This window comes from Myripristis murdjan, chromosome 10 (assembly GCF_902150065.1).
Source record: "Myripristis murdjan chromosome 10, fMyrMur1.1, whole genome shotgun sequence".
In the NCBI taxonomy this organism is placed as follows: Eukaryota; Metazoa; Chordata; class Actinopteri; order Holocentriformes; family Holocentridae; genus Myripristis; species Myripristis murdjan.
In genome coordinates this window covers 21,250,032-21,267,222 of record NC_043989.1, presented here as the reverse complement: position 1 = coordinate 21,267,222, position 17,191 = coordinate 21,250,032, and the positions used below count along the sequence as shown (strand labels likewise).

Sequence of the window (17,191 nt, the reverse complement as noted above, 5' to 3'; positions counted from 1 at the left end):
TAGGTGGATTTAATCAATACTTCATAGCAAGTATTTTGTATTCTGTCTATTTCGCCCCTATTTTGATCCAATTTGGGCGGCTTTTCTCGCAGCCAGGTGGATTCCATCATTTGGGAGTGGCTGGACGGTAGCACAACAACTTGCTGATTCTGGCACAAGCGCGTTAAAAATGCCATTTTGTACGCTCACCACGAGCTCGTTCAAACGCTGCTCACCCTCAATTATGATATTTCCGACGGCACGTGAAGGCAGCACAAGCGCCTACGGGAAACGCCCCGTTCGTCCGTCGCTCGTGCTGGGAACGTGTTCTCTCAGACATAACAGTCCATCCAACCCTACAAATAGTAAATTGTACCTTTCCTGCGCTGTGTTTGTTTTAGTTATTTTAGTTAAACCCGAGGAGTTAATGGCAGGCGGGTATAGAGCACACTTTGGAGTCAAGTGTTGATCTCTGACAGGGAAACAATTGCGCTATTTTTGTGTCACCCTCCTCACATCCGCTGTCGCTAACGTGTGCTACAAGTAATCGTCGGCTCTTCCAGCGGCTCTGTCACCTGTTACTGAGCCACACAAACTGCCACCGGGACTGATGCTCACACAGGACCTCTCTCACTTGCCTGGCTGTTGAATTTCACATCACTGCCTGTCATGATACTCTTGCTGTTGCTGCTGAGTGCCTGTGTGTGTTGGGGTGAGTAGCGTGATGCTGAATCCCGTTAATCACCCTGATAGTGAGCCACCAACACCTTCGCCTCACACGTACCGACTGCTCTATCGGCGCTGTTCTGCTTTCTGTAATAGACTTGATATCTGCTTGTGTTCCCATTGTTGCGTTCAGGTGTATTTATGTGGTATCTGTGCATCCTAAATTATTATAAGATTATTACCGCTCCTCATTGTAAAAGATGGCACATGTGATCTAATCTCACGTCTATGCTGGGTTTGTGTACATCAGTGCAGTCTACCTGAGGGTGTTGGCCAGCCGCCTTTGTGGTGCAGGATGCTGCAGCGAGACAGGCTGACAGACAGACAGACAGACAGACAGCACAACAGCGAGCACTCCTGCACCGACTACATAATAGTCACACACTACACTGAATGCAAGCCTTTGTTTGGTTTTGAAAGCCATGCATAGCTGGGTTGGCAGCTTGTGTGTCCCAGCTCCGGAGGCCTCATCTCTCGGGGTTTACGGGACATGGGGTCCTCCAGGGCGCTACAATAACCTTCCGCTTTCGGTCAGACGCCGCCCCCCTCCTCCTCTTCCTCCACCTCCTCCTCCTCCACCGACGCTTTGAATGCGAAGCTAAAGACGCACATGTGCTTAGTGGCCTTTGGTTGCTCTTACTAGTCAGAAGTTTTATTCCATTTTTTTTTATTCCATTCCATTTTTTTCCAGTTTGAAATTTGTGCACATAATTGGATATGGCCTTTTATTTTAGCATTCACCACTATTTGTGCCTTTTTACTACTGATGTCATTTCACTCCATTGTGCCGTTCATTACAGTTTGTACAGCATTTTGGTGTTTTTAAACGTGCTGTGTAAATAAACTACTAACGAATACTTCTACTACCTATAACAACAACAACAATTGTTATTTTATTTTTTATTATTTATTTTATTTATTAATTATTTTCTTATTTCTTTGTAGAACCAAATTTAATGAAAGTCAATGCTGGGTTGTTAAAATAGCAGACATTTTGCGTTATTATTATAATTATAATTATAATAATAACTAAAATAAAAATGCTACTATTACTACTACTACCACCACCACCACCAATAATAATAATAATAATAATAATAATAATAATAATAATAATGATAATAACAATAATAATGATAACAATAATAATATTTAATTTAAAAAATATATCATAGATTTTTTCTGCCCTTGCTGCCCATGCTGAGTTCTAAAAATAACTTTGTTATTATTATCATTATTATTGTTGTTGCTGTTGTTTTTATTTATTTATTTTATATTTTTTGTAAAACCAAATGTAATGAAAGAAAGGACTGAAAAAAACATACTTGATTCTCCAGGGTGTTGACAACTAAAGTGTACAGCTGGATTGTCTAGGCAGGACAATAACAGACAGCTCCACACATTTCCAGGAGTGCAGTATTTTCCTCTTCAGCCCCAGCCTGGCTCCCGTCAGTGTGTTTTGTGCTTTGCTGCCTCCACAGGCCTCAGAGCAACAGAACAGGACCTTTACTATGGGGACCGCTACAGCATCAGGATGCCGAAAAATGCAGTCTCCCTGGAGTACTCCCCCGAAATTTACGGAACCAACCCGGTCGTCCTGTGGAAACTTGGAGACCCTGCTGTTGGCGAGACGGAGAGGGGCAAGCTGATTGGTCAACAGTGGGTGATTGAGAAGGTAACCCAGAAGGACAGAGGCCACTACACAGTGAAGGACACAGGCTCAAGAATGCGGTATAGTAACTTCCTCCAAGTCACAGGTAGGGGGCCTCCTTAAGTTAATTTGATTTCTTTTCCCTGCATTTCTGTCATACATGGTCATTGTGTAGTCACAGCACTGTCAGGGCACTCTGACTCCTGCACTTAGTTGCTTGTCATTTTACTGATTTATTTGAGCTTATTTTTATCATACCATCACAGCAATTGGTGAGCGCAGGTTGACTGGGACACTTAAGCAAGAAATGGGGCACTGTGCAATGTTAACTTTTCACGCCAATCACAACCCATGTTACCAGATTGACTTTGGAAATCAGGTTTTGATTGTTTTTCAAACTGGCTAAGCACTCGAAACACACAATATACATGCTGGCATATAGGAGACTCTTCTAAAATGATAAAGCTGTCTATCTGTCACTGAGCTAATTTAATTTTGATCCCAAAGTCAGAAGTGTTTACTAATCAAAAGTGTTTACTAGTCCTAAATATTATGTGGCAATTTAATATTATGTGTGTATGTGATGAAAACCAGATTTATTCTCCACTTGGTCTGGGGTGAAATTGCCCTTATTCACTGATTGTCGTTTTGACATGAAAACAGGGATGTGTCCGTCTATTTTCAAGTAAACATTATGGAGTTTTTTCATTGTCACTTTGGGCTGTGCCGAGTCCAGTTGCGCCACACTGATTTGCATTTCCATTACCGGTTAAAGTGCGCCTGTCATGGCTTCGGCCGCGACTCTAGTTTTTCCCTTGTGTTTCTCTGCGCTCCCTGCCTCCCTTGTGCTGTCCTCCTGTGTGTGGTGTTGGTGTGTCCCTCTCGCGTTCTCTTCCAGGCTCCTGCTTCACCAACTCATCTGCCTTCAATCAGCCCATCACTTCTGCAGCATAAGAACCCCGGTACTATCTGTGTTACTAACAGTGTGTCTCCCTATGCTCAGGATCCCTCAAGCCCTCTGTGTCCCCTCACCTGTCCACGCCACTCCTCCTCCTCCTTCAGTGCTCCTTAGGGTTCGAGCATAGCCAGCCACATACTCCTCAGATAAGAACCATATTGCTTACATGCTTAGTTGGCAGCGCCTCCCAGTGGGCTTCAGCAGCATGGGAGAGTCATTCTTCAGTGTGTGATTCCTATGACAGTTTCATGTCTGAAATGAAGAAAGTTTTTGACCACCCCATTCAGGGCAAAGAAGCTGGCTCCTTTCTCTGTGTCAGTCTCAGTCTGTAGGAGCATATGTAGTAGAGTTTAAAATACTGTCAGCTGAGTGTGGGTGGAACAAGAGTCCCTGCTGGGAGTTTTCTTAATGGTTTAAGTGATAACATCAAGGATGAGCCAAGCTGTTGCTCCTCTGCAAATCCCCACAATTGTATGCAGTTTAACGCCTCCCTCGTGTGGAGCCAGGAAACCCTCCTGTGCTGGCTTTAATTGACTCTGGAGCCCGCATAAGCGCTGAGGCTCTTTCCACATCCTTGCCAACCCCTTGTACATCAGACATCTCGCCAAGCTGATCCATTGCCAGTCAACTTTCATCCATCTCCCAGTCAACATCAAATTCTTCAGATTGGATCTAAAAAATGCTTACCATCTTGTCAGGATCAGGAAGGGTGACAAGTGGAAGATGGCTTTCAACACCCCCTGGTCATGCCTTTCGGCCTCTCAAATGCCCCGGCAGTGTTCCAGGCACTTGTGGCTCATGTCCTCCTCTACATGCTAAAACGTTTCATTTTGTGTATCGGGATGATATCCCTCTATCGGAACATGGAGGAGCATGTCCAGCATATCAGATTGGTTCTGATCTGATCTGACCTCCTGGAAAATAAACCGCCAAGTGCTTGAACTCACACCAGGCCCAGTGGGCCCTGTTCCTGGGAAGATTTAACCACACACATCTACCGCCCCATTTCCCGTAACATAAAGCCAGAGGCCTTTTTCCATTGGCCAGTTCCAGAAAAGACCATAGCTGAACCTGAGACCATCCTTCCTGCTTCCTGCATGGTGGCAGCTGTTATGTGGGAAGTGCAATCGCTGGTGCAAGAGGCACAACAAGCTCTCTTCCAAACTTACCTGTCATCCTGGCTTCAACCAAACCCTCTCCTTCCTTAAGCAATACTTTTGGTGACCCTCCATGCACAAGAACACTCTAGCCTTTGTATCCACCTGCGCTGTTTTTGCCCACAGTAGTTCATCCTGTCCACCAACTGGTCTTCTCTGCCTGTTCCCAGTTGGCTCTTGACATCCTGCCTCTCCACTCTGCTGGTCTCTACTATTCATCATCTTCTCAAACATCAACTCCTACCCCCTCTGCCACCATCATACAGCATACTTCAATAAATCCTCCATCTTTACCTTCAGCTCTGTGTCTGCATTTGGATCTAGCCAAAAACCAAACCGCAACAATGCCAAGTTGTGCCGACACACACCTGAGATGGACCATCTCCAGAGTAGGTCCAAAGTGTGCCGCACCTGCCCACAGGTGGGCTGCGGCGATGTCACAGGCCTTTGTCATCATTTGTCAGTCAGAGAGAAATTTGGAGAAATTGGATGCGTCGGAAACAGAACTGCTTACAACTAGGAAATACCACAGTCAAATCGTGAAACTTGTCATAGTTGTTTATCTATCAATGTAAAAAAAAAAAAAAAAAAAAAAAAAATTCCAGCAAATCTCTCAGTTACACTATTGCTCATGTCAAGCAGCCATTTTGAGTCTGTTTTCATTTTTGAAAATAAAACACGACCAGCGCCAGCCAGGTGACCAGCAGGACTTGTACTAATGATTTGGAAAGCACTGCCCTTCACTTGACGGGAACTGGTTCCTTAGGTTTATGATGTCATAAAATGGGCCTGTCTGAATCCAGACTTTTGAGCTTGTCCTTGTGCACTGTAGCTTTAGAACGGATAAACTCAGCCATGGCATTGACTGCTTTCTTTTGCGACTGGTATGTCTGATGTCATATGCCAGGAGCTCTCCAGCAGGTTACTTAAAGGTTATAGGTTGTCCCTTGATCCAGGGCCTGGGACATCTCAGCTGGTGTTCCCCCTGTCAATGACCATGCTTGTTTTATATAAAAAACATCACATGAACATGTTAACAAGGTTATAAACTACATTTTGATCAGAGGGGGTCTACCACTACTAATCTACTACTGTCCCACTCAACCTGATGCCTGCCTGAAAAAAAAAAAAAAAAAAAAAAAAAACATGGTATGTTTGTGGGCTGTAGTTTCTAAACCACTGTTCAATCCCACATAATTCCAACACACAAATGTTGGAATGACTTAAAGTAATTTATTGATACATTAAGATATGTGGGTGAGTACATTTTTTTTTTGTGGTCTCCAGGAGTATCTAGCAAAATATGCTCCGCTGTTGATGTCCTCCAACACAGTGTTCTTTGTGTTTTGAAATTTTTATGTAAAATCCTTTGAAAACCAGTTTAATAAATTCAAAAACACGTGATGGTCAAGCTGAAAATGAGCCTGTTTTTCTGAGATGTTTTCACCAGACAGGACACCTAGCTTTATGAGAACTTGACCTTGCTGTCCATCATCATCATCATCATCATCATCATGCCTTTACATATCAGTAACATCTTCTTTCTTACATTTCTTTTATTTCAGAGAAAGAAGAAACTTATAATATGGAGGCGGATGAAGTTCTCAGTTTATCATTTGATATGAACGTTGAAACATGCCGCCTAATCTTCACTTCAGACTATGACTCTAAAATTCACGAAGTCATCTCTGACGGCAAGCTGCATGGTTATTTCTTTCGTGGGAGGATTGAGCTGATTGATCACAAGAACTCTTTTGACGTTTTGGTCAACAATCTCAAAGCCTCAGATGCTGGTACCTTTGAGCTCCAAGATGAGGATTTCAACGTGGCTCACAGAGTGTATGTGCATGTGACGGGTAAGCATGACTGAATTCTCTGTGTCTTATCATCGCTGTCAGGAGAAAACTTTGTTTCTCTAGACTTTTAAGAGATAATGACATCGATCATTTGTACAGCTGCTCTCACCAAACAACTGATGTCACAAAACACATTAAAACAAACGTTATGATGATTGTCAACTGAAACCATGCAGGCTGCCTTTATATTTTAGAAATACTAAATTATCATCTACAGGCTTATTTATGCTCAATGATAAATACGGATACAGATGGAGTCTTCTGTCTGTACTCTGTGTTCAGTTCATCCAAATTTGCCCATGTTTTCAGAAAGCTTACGGACAAGGACGAAACAGAGCAGCACCACTGGATGTATGTATTTGTTTTCGTACATAAAGGGAGCATAAATGAACCTTTAAAGGAATAATCCAACATTTTGTGCAAAATACCCTTTTTCCAACTTAGCCAAACTGAGACAAGATCCTTGATACCGTTTTCACCTCTAAGATACTCTCTTGTAATGAATCCCAAGATGTATTTAAAACACATGATACATTTTGTAAATAAGGTTTTTTTTTTTTTTTTTCCACTTTGACGGAGCTAGGCTAATGACTCCCATAGACTTCAAGTCTTTATGCTAAGCTAACACAAAATGCTACCCATAGAAACACCACCACTGGACGTACAGAGTTGAAAATGGTATCAAACATCTTGTCTCAGTCTTGGTAAGTCAGAAAAAGGATATTTTGTCCAAAACTTTTGAGTAGTCCTCTAAAGCAGCGGCTCATTCCTCAATGGATATATATAGCCTTTTGGAATACACGTCTTCAAATACTGAGTACAAAGCTAGACAGAAGAAAATGCTTTTTTGTAATGGACAATAAGAGAGATGCAGATTGTGTGTTAGATGATAAGTTATGAGTGGCACAAAAGAGGCATCTTCCCAACCAGTTTTTCACACACTTCACTGGTTTTCTAGACCATACTCCCACGTCGTCTTATATTGGAAGCGGTGTTGGCATCTTCTTGGGGGTGCTTCTCTGCCGCTGCTGCGTGAAGTGCTGCTGTTCGTCGACCCCCTCCAAAACGGACAGCCCTGGTGACAATCCGGAGTCACCCACTGAGCCTGAACACAGGGTAAAATACCTACGGGCAGTGGTTCCCAAAGCAGCCCTCAAGGCCCCCTTGTCCTACAGGTTTCTGTTCCAGCTCTGCTCTTGCACACCTGACCCAGTTAAGGCCCACGCACGTTCATGCACGCCCTGTTCAGGTAGATCTGTCTCAACCAATCAGCATGAAGCACTTAAATGGATCATGTGTGAAAGAGTAGAGCTGAGGAACCTACAGGACGGTGTCCCTGAGGGCTTTTTGGGAACCGCAGCAGTTAAACATATGGAGCTTTTTTTTTTTTTTGTAAAAAAACTAAGCCCTGGTACATGGTGCGCGCGCTTTACCGGTGAGCCACCGGGGCGCCCCCATATGGAGCTTTTTATGTAAGATTTGAGAGTTCCTAAAAGTCAGCATTTGTAATAATAAAATGGATTTTTATAGGCTGCACTTTCTACACAGTATCACATCCCAGCAGGCCTGGACGGGCTTTAGTGCCCCTTGTAGGGTAAGGACATGCTGCAAGGCCTTCAAAATCACAGTTTCATGATGTTTTTTACACCCAGTGATGACAATAACAATTTGAAGGACAAATGACATAATTCCTTTTGAAAAGGTTTAAAGGTAGTTGCTGTATTGTTAATATCACGCTTCTATCGCACGTTAGAGTGTGTTATTTAAATGTCTCATTAAACTTGCAGGATACCACTGAGCCACCTCGTCTGAGGTACCATCAGCCCATTCCGTCCCCTCGCCAAACCAACTACTATAAGCCATCAAATGCCTCCGCTGGACCAAAGGTTAGTGCATTGCCTTGACAGCACCTGTCCTCCATTGATAACCTCAGCAGTTTTGCTCTGTCTTTCCTCTTCTGTATCTCTAAACTGTTATGTGTTGTTTCACTCCACAGCCAAGTAATGCCTCCAATCCGCCTTCCCCTTTTGTTAAGGTATGAGCTGCTGTCCATATGCATCTGTACACACGCACACACACACACACACACACACAGTTGACACTTAAAGGTTCAGGTTCAATCAATTAAAGATTCAAATGTGCGGCCTTTATACATTTAAACATTATTTTTTATTTGATTGGGACAGCGTAGTTAACATAATCATATTTCACAGCCAAAATACAAAATATGTGCTGCACACAGCGTTTGTGGCTATTGACCATTTCTGACCATTGTTGGAAATGAGACTTTAATGTGGAAAGGTTGGTCATGAGCCACAGAGGAGCAGATCTAACTTTTCATGATGAGTGGCCAAAATGGGGCGTGGCCTATCACAAAAAGGTGTACAACTTCCAAGTGGATTCACGTAACATGGCAAAGCTTTGTGGAAAGCTCGGTCATGGGGCAAGGAAGAGCTGATTAACATTTCACACCGACTGGCCAAAAGGAAGTGTGGTGCTGGGTGTGGCCTATTGCAAAACAAACAAACAAAAAAAAAGTGAGGGAGGGATGGAGGTAAGGTGCTTTTTAGAGTAATAATACTAATGTCACAAATCAGTATGGTTGTAATTTCTTGGTGTTAATATATTACATGTAGCTCTTTTTAAACAACTCATCAGTCCATGAGCAGTATTTTTTAATCTTCAGCTCTTCAGCATTAAAGCCTGGCTCTACACTGACATTTTTGTGCGTTTCTGTCCAGATAAAACCTAAAGGACAGCCTGCTGCTGCCCGGTCTGCCTCCCCCGTGCCTGACTGTCTCTCTTCGGACCCTGATCCACGATTTGAGCTGCAGGGACTGTCTGCTCCCTCCACCAACCCCCTCGGCTCAGACTCAACTTACTGTGATGTTTATACCTCCGACAAACTCAACTTTATCTAAACTGCCTTGATTTTACAGAAGTCGACTCGGCCTTGTGAATTAAGCCATTACTGTAACTTTGAGGTTCATGTCCTTGTCCAGTATCACCAAAGTATGTGGCCTGTTTAGGTTTGTAGCATCTATTTGTGTCTTTATTTTAGAAGCTTGTACACAGTGTTAGTGGAGATAGAACAATTCATAGATGTTTATTGTTGCACTGTAGCAGAAGTTTTATTTGCTAAGCTGCACCATACTACCTCAGTGTCAACACTTTATAAATGCTGATGACTACATGTTTATCTCAAGCATCTGGCACTGGTTGCCTACATATTTTAAAGTTTTGGAATACATAGAAGTTGGTGCTACGCTTAAACTTATCATTGTGCCTTAAGCGCAATAAACCTGAAACTCAAGAATGGTGTGATATAATTCTGTCAGCGCTTCGGGACTTTTGCACTCTATCCAAGGATTATTTACTGGTGTGCACACACACACACTAGTGAACCTGATGACAGCTGCAACGTGCACTCCTTGTGCACATTTTGTATTTTCTTTCTTTGCACTCGCATTCAGTCACCCCACAGGCCTCAACAGGTTTCCTCAGTCACTCCAAACACCCAAAACTCAATCACTGTTGTGTCGTTTTTGTGCTTAGAGATTATTTAATTAGTCATTTCCTGTGCATTTTTCTTTTTGAAAGTTTTGGAATGTGTTTTACTATATATGACTGTATTGTATCGATGTGATTCTTGTGCACTAGAAAGGCAGAGCAGAGGTGAAGAAGGGCATTGACTTGAGTACTAACAATTCTCAGTAACATTATATGCAAACATGAGCATCTCTTACATTTCATATTGTGTTAATCTGAACAGTGTTATTTGTATTTTAACAGACTGTAAAACTCTTACTAACTTTGTCCATGCGACATGAGTAAAAGCTGTTAACACAACGTGACTTGTGTTTGTCCTTGTTTTTCTGTGCTTGCAACATGTTTGCATTTGATATGAAACGCCTCCTGTTCCTACTGTCACTGTAACAACTTCCCACCAACGTAATAAACCATTCATGTAATATCAATTTGCATAATGTCATAATCCACTTTATGTAATGAATTTCATGCAAATGTAATAAAAGATATCTACCATTAATGAAATATGCTTTTTTCCCCCTGTTAACATAATAATCACTGCATTAATAAGAATCATATAGGAGTTACACAATTGTGGATGAGTTATCTTTTGCAACTGTTAATTATCAGTTTAGTTATTACTTTAATGAAAGCTGGAAATTTCATTGTAATTCATTCCAGTAATGTTATAATTATGTGATAAGGGGGAAAAAATGAATGTAAGACAGTGCTCAAATCAGTGATCGGGAGGCATTTAATTTTGATTGTTATATTTATTACATCATCCATTCAGTTATTATATTTTTGAAAACTGACGTGTCAAGCCTCCTGCTAATGTAAAAATAATGATTATTACATTAATAGGAAAGCAACATATTTCATTAATGCTAGGGAACTTTTATTGCGTTTGCAGGAAGTTTATTATATTAACTGGATTATTACATTATACAGGGAGAAAAAAAATTCTCCACAGGCTTCCAACAAGTCACCAGAAAGCTAAAAAGCCCCGTCAACCAAACAAATTCTTTCCAACCTTACAACCAAGCTCACTAGGTAAAGTCAATGGAGCAGAATTTCCAGACCCATAAATACTCCACCACACATCTGCTGGCAGCCTAACACAGTTTGACATTTATTACAGCCACAAGACTGAGTATTGTCAGCCAGAGCCTCTTTGTTGATATAAATTGCCTGCTTTTGCCTACTGACATTTCATATTATTAGACAATTATTTTGCAGTGCAGCAATCTGATAATAATCACATTATAATACTGACTGTGGGAAATCCATTGTCTAAACCCTGATTACTGAGATCTCTGTTTCAATCAGGTAATCCCTTAATGCGTTATAGTAATTGTCGTGCACAAGCAGGGCTGTGTTTGTGTGTTATGTCTCTGTTTCAGATGGTTTAGCCACAGCTCGAGACAGGTTGCCCACTGTGTTTTTGGAGATTCTTGTTACCCAGGTTTTTTTTTTTTTTATTCCTTGTGGCAGGATGAGCTAATGAGTAATGACAAGTCTGGCACCGGGGTTGGGTTGTTCCACTTGGCTGGAGTGGAGCGGCAGCAGGGTAGCAGATCGCCGGTGTGAACCCACTGGATGAAAGGAGCTTCCAGCTGACAGAGCAGCAGGGGTGGCTGGGCCCGGTGGGATCCAAGAGACTGTCAACAGCCCAGGCTGCTCAGGCTGGCCGAGGCTCCCCGTGCTGAGCCTGGATCACCAAGTTCAACCTTACCCCTTTCACATCGTGCTAAGTCCACTACTTGGAATTATTTTAGTGAATCCAAATATGACTCTGCCAAAGGTGCTTGAAGTGCTGCTTCTTTATTGAGCAACTACTCAAATTTCTTATGTCTTGGTGTTTTTTTTCTTTCTTTCTTGAAATCACCAAAGAATACAAGAGAACAGTGCAAAATGTGATTTGTAGAAGTATTACTGTATCTCTCATTCCACTCTACCATGTGACCTGAAAAGTCTTGCTATTATATTGTTTAATGATATACTTTGTCACTGAGTTCAATAAATACTCATCATTATATTTGTTAAAATCTAGTTTGTCGATATTGTAGGTATCTAACTTCTGAGTTTTCTCCCTTACTTTTGTATCTGATCACTAATTTTACCTCTTCAGCTTCACCCTGTCATCTCTCTCCATCCTTGGCTATTTTCTCTCTGACCCCCTCACCCCTAACACTTCCCGGTCCCTCCTCCTCTTGCTCCTCAACTTGATAATCTCCCTCGTGATCCCCCCTATCTTCTCTGCCCCGGTTCCATTTCTGCTTATATCCATGCATCCACCCCCCTCTGTCTGGTAACGGGTTTTAAGGTAACTTTTAACTGAGTTTAAGACAGATTTTGTGCTATTCCATTAAGCATTGCAAGTGAGTATAAAGATGAGTATTATATATCTGGCCCAGATATATAATACTCTGGGCCAGAGGTAGATTATAGGCAAGAATATGGCAGGGTATTGATAGAATGAAATGTACATGTACATAAAATGAGGTGGAGTGATTTACAGTAGGCATTTTTCCAGCAGGTAGGTATAGCAGGTCAGTATAAAAACAGGATCAGTTTCAGTAGGCTGATCAGAAATCTTGAACTTTATTCATTTGGACAAAGAGAGTGAAATTAGATTTTTTTTTTTTTTTTAAATGTATGTTGATAAAGCCCTCATTACATCACATTGAAGCTTTTCATGACATTTCAGGCCAACTATTTATAAAATTGAATGTAGCACTCCTAAGGACCTGCAAACAACCTGAATACAATCCATTTTGTGTTTTATCTTTAGTAGTAGACATTCTAGAGGTGAATAAACAGAGCAATTCCGATGAAAAATCCCAGAGATTACTTTATTTTCTGTAACGGTCAAACACACACAGAGACCATCAACAGTGACACTGCTTTAACCAACAACACCATCACCCTTGTCCATTTTAACTCCTTTCCCTCCACCTTCACCAAGTCGCGTCACTCTTCCCCCTTCTTCCTCTCCATGGCCTTCAGCCGGCCCTCGAGGCCAATCAGCCGGGTCTCCACCGCCAAAGTCTTTTCTGAGCTGCAGGTGACGAGACTCAGCAGGACACATCCCAGCACCAGGCCTCCTAGCCGGACTGCCGTGGTGTCCACCGTGGCACCGCTGTCGCTCACAATCAGTCCGAAGAGCCAGAGCGACAGGACGGTCTTCACCATCCAGAAGACGCGCCTCACCACGCCGATCAGCAGAACGAGAAGGATGCTCAGCACCCAGTAGCCAATGAGGGCCAGCAGACCCCACTGGGCGACAGCAGTCACACCCTCAGGGGTGAAGCGGGGGAACGGCAGAGTGACTATGAGGAGCGACACACAGAGAGAAAACGCAGGCTGTGAGGATTTCACAAGAAAGCATGCAGTCAAGGCTAATTTGACTGTTTTCACTCTCTCCCTCTCCATTCATGCAGAATGGAACTTGAGTGTGTAACAACCTGTTTGTTACAGAAAAGCAGCACCTCCGCTCCCACACTGAGAAAGGAGTGGCACACAAATGCAGTTTAGCCCGAGGGAGAGGCAAAACGACATATTTTCACTTGATCCTCTCACAGTCACGAGTCGTCTCCTGCAGACTGTGAGCGCGCTGCTTTGTTGATCACTTTGCAGCCAACGGTGCCACATCATTTATCAAAAACACACCGAGACAAGTACTGAGTCACTCTAAGGAGCAAGATTCGTCTACATATAAAGATAAACTTACCAGCATGCAGTCTCTCTCTCTCTCTGGCTCTCTCACACACACATACACACACCCACACACTCACTCTGGGACCCACCATCAACTCCTGTGACCCTCAGGATCTCTGTGACGTAAACAGCGATGACATTCAGGCCGCTGGCAGCTCCTTCAGCCAGGAACCGGATCACCATCTGTACACACTGAGCAAGGCGTTGGCAGGGAGGGAGGGCAGACATGTTTGACATTGTTTCATGAGGTAACAATGAAGAGAGTCAGCATTTCACACTCACAATCTTCTCCTCTCTCCACTGGCACTGATTTCCCTTCATGGCTTCAATGCACATGATACCATTCAGAGCACTGGCGCTGTATATAAAACAAAGAAACGGAATGGAAGCAGCTGCTGGGACAAAATGATTGCCTCTATTAACAGGAGACACACACACTGGGCCCTGCTGATCCAATCACCTCAGTCACTCACTCATCCTTCCTCAGGTTACTGATTGAGGTATGGGAGCTATGTCAAGGCCCATAGCAGGACTTGCTATGTGATTGCAAAGATATATAAGTTAGTCTGTGTGCCTGCTAAGCTGCGTGTTTCCCAACCACAGACAACCTCATGTGCAGTTTGTCAGCAGTCACAATGCTGCATTGTTGACTCAGACAAACACTTGTGTATGTGTGTGTGCGTGTGTATGTGCGCGGGTGTTTGAGTGGGACAGTGAACCTGTGCTCTTAAGGGTGGCAGCTGGACAATCCCCCTCACACACACACACACACACACACACACACACACACACACACACACACACACACACACACACACACACACACACACAGAAGAACTCCCTCCACCCCTCCAGTACAGTCTCCTAAGATGAGGTCAAGGGTATCCCAATAAGTTGGACGTGTATCTTCTGCACCTGTTGCTACCACACACACACACACACACACACACACACACACACATAAGTGAGCACTGTCCAGTATGTCAGAGCAAGACAGAGGCATCTGTCGCTCCATGTCAGTTTAACTAAAAAAAGACTTAATGGTGATTTACAACATTGTGAGCTTGGTATAATCACGTTCTATTTTTTAATCAAAATCTTAAAATGTTACTTAACACTCGTGTGTCATTTCTAATACATTTTGGTGTTGAAACACACTTCAGCTTGGTCCTATGCAGTCAAAACCATCAAAATCTCCCTCCAGCCCTCCTGTCAGAGGCTATCTAACGCAGCCTGAAGGGATAGTGGTGACAGGGGAAGTTATTAAGTCAACATGAAAATAGCCTCTGTTACAGCTCGCTGTGGCATCAATGAGAACTTTGTACAGATATGACCTGAAAAATGTAATAAACACTAAATGCAATTTCATCTAATGAGGTCTTTCTGCATGCCTTCAAACAGAACCTACTCCAAAGTTTATTTAATTCGAGGCGATTTAATCTTAATGTGCCTCAATACCGCTCAAGTAATTACATTTTCCCATCAAATCTTATTCATCCAGTTTCCTGTTGAGACTGATAGTAAACAGTCAGATAAATCTTATAAAACCAGAGCCAGATTTACTTTCTCTATTTCAAATTCTCATAAGCTTTTGATATTTTGTATTTCAAGCACCATGTGGGTGTAAGCTCTGGTGAGCGATAAAGATAGATTTCACTACATGTGGTGTTGATGGCATGCAGCTAGAATGCCAAAATTGAGGTGCACTGTTCCCAAGTGTAATTTCAAGTTCACATCATGTTAGATCTCTTGTGACCTCCCAGAGGCTTCAAAGACATCAGTGTCTAGTCAGTGTAAGACCCTATAACACACACACACACACACACACACACAAACTCCACTATGGTCATGCCCCTACATTCTGCACCGACTATGGGTTGGCATGGGCTAAACAGAGCCACAGGAGGGGGCTCTGTTTGAGGGACCATGCCAGCGTTGCTTAGATGAAGGCACCCAGGGGGGTTTCTTACCATGGCCATGGTATAGACGTTCTCCCGACCAAGCAATGACTCAAGAAACAACACCGCACGCTGAGGACAGGCAGCCGGAGTGTAGCAGGGACAGAGGGGGTGGATGCACGGATATAAGCAGATATGGAACCGGGGCAGAGAAGATAGGGGGGATCAGGAGGGAGATTATCAAGTTGAGGAGCAAGAGGAGAGGGAGACAGGGAGTGTTAGGGGTGAGGGGGTCAGAGAGAAAATAGCCAAGGATGGAGAGAGATGACAAGGTGAAGTTGGAGAGGTAAAATTAGTGATCAGATTCAAAAGTAAGGGAGAAAACTCAGAAGTTAGATCAGCAGTTAAGATGTTACCATAAAGAGTGAAACAAAGGAGAAAACAGGACAGTGCAAAACCATTTATTGATGCAGGCAGGGAACAGGCGCAACCAGTTTCGCACTCTGCCCCCCTCAGTAGTACCTCCACGGCTGACTGGATCACGCTGGTTCCCACCACAGACTCCACGTATCGGTGGATCTCCTCGCAGGTTCCCGTGATCAGAGTGCGGAGGGTGACCGCCTGCGAAGCTGGCTTCGGGCTCTCCATCGACGGCGTGGCCTCGCCGGAGCAGCGCGCCGCGAAACCGAGCACCAGCACAACCGTGGAGAACAAAAACAAGAGCGTGCCGCGCTCGCCGCGCTTGGAGCCAGACGCGTAAAAACTCATTGTCGGATATTTAAGAATGAAAAAAATCTCTGTTTATATTAGCTAAAACGTTGTAACAAACACGAGATAGGCAACCTGAAGCGTGTGTCGACGTGATTCTCACTGGCTTGTAAATCAAAGATTTAAAAATGGCTTCTGTTGACAGCACACAAAGCGACGGGAGATTTTTTACATTACATAGGCAGACCGCAGTTCACAATGGTACTAAAATCTGAGGCGAGCCCCGCCAACTTACTAAGGTAACGCACAAACTCAAACCTCACGTCGAAGGGGCCGAGCCACAAATTCCAACAGATCGTGATGGAAAAAGGCCTGGGAGACTCAAAATGGTCTGAGCTTCTCCTTAATTATAAACTTTGGCAGCGCTGCAAATATCCACTGTAGGACCGCTCCGTCAAGTACGCTCCAGCATTAACAGACTATATTTGGCAATAAACGGTTTAGGCTTAGACCCAGAGGCAGTCTATATATTGTCTCATTTAAGACGCAGCAGAAAGTTATAAAAAAAAAAAAAATCAGACACAGTGACAATGTCTCCAAAAGAATTTTGCACAGCTTTGCGCGTAAAAGGAAACGGCAAAAACGCGATGACGTTGAGCTGACCACGAGTCTCCCAAAGCCTCTTATTTCAGCTTTGAGCTCCAGGGCAATTTAGTCCTGTCTTCCTTTGTCTCTGGACTTGCATAAAAAAGCTACTGCGATGGAACAATCTCGCAGGCAAAAAAAAAAATGAAACTCCTTTCCTGTTGCTGCTCCAGAAGGGCGCTCCCTCCCTCCAAGCGTTTCTAACGACTGTTTCCAGTCAGCAAACCCGTCTGAGTGCTCTGCGAGGAGGAAGGGAGGAGGGGAGGAGGCAGGAGGCACAAGGATAAACTGAGATAGGCACACTGGGATTTGTGGTCAAATGATTCTGGGGCAAACGCTGCTACTGTTCTGCTGAGAATGTTAAG

At 43.4% G+C, this 17,191-nt stretch overlaps 2 protein-coding genes across 4 annotated transcripts; one reads left to right on the top strand and one right to left on the bottom strand.

The window, feature by feature from the left end:
* Positions 1-280: 280 nt before the first annotated feature.
* On the top strand, positions 281-10,358 carry LOC115367066 (uncharacterized). Of its 2 annotated transcripts, XM_030062777.1 has the most exons (8): positions 281-691; positions 2,187-2,462; positions 6,037-6,327; positions 6,637-6,678; positions 7,286-7,443; positions 8,115-8,213; positions 8,324-8,362; positions 9,069-10,358. In XM_030062777.1, exons 1-8 carry the CDS (start codon positions 649-651, stop codon positions 9,246-9,248), a joined length of 1,128 nt encoding a protein of 375 aa, XP_029918637.1. In that variant the 5' UTR covers positions 281-648; the 3' UTR covers positions 9,249-10,358. The 2 variants fall into 2 exon arrangements, with proteins under 2 accessions (XP_029918637.1, XP_029918638.1); XM_030062778.1 differs by lacking the exon at positions 6,637-6,678.
* A 2,333-nt stretch (positions 10,359-12,691) lies between these two features.
* Positions 12,692-17,093, bottom strand: LOC115366316 (transmembrane protein 109). 2 transcript variants are annotated; one of them, XM_030061670.1, is made up of 4 exons: positions 15,996-17,093; positions 15,546-15,605; positions 13,665-13,767; positions 12,692-13,187 (listed from the first exon to the last, which is right to left on the bottom strand). In XM_030061670.1, the coding sequence occupies exons 1-4, from the start codon at positions 16,239-16,241 to the stop codon at positions 12,829-12,831; spliced, it is 768 nt and encodes a 255-aa protein (XP_029917530.1). In that variant the 5' UTR covers positions 16,242-17,093; the 3' UTR covers positions 12,692-12,828. The 2 variants fall into 2 exon arrangements, with proteins under 2 accessions (XP_029917530.1, XP_029917531.1); XM_030061671.1 differs by lacking the exon at positions 15,546-15,605 and having other exon boundaries at positions 15,996-17,092.
* Positions 17,094-17,191: the final 98 nt, after the last annotated feature.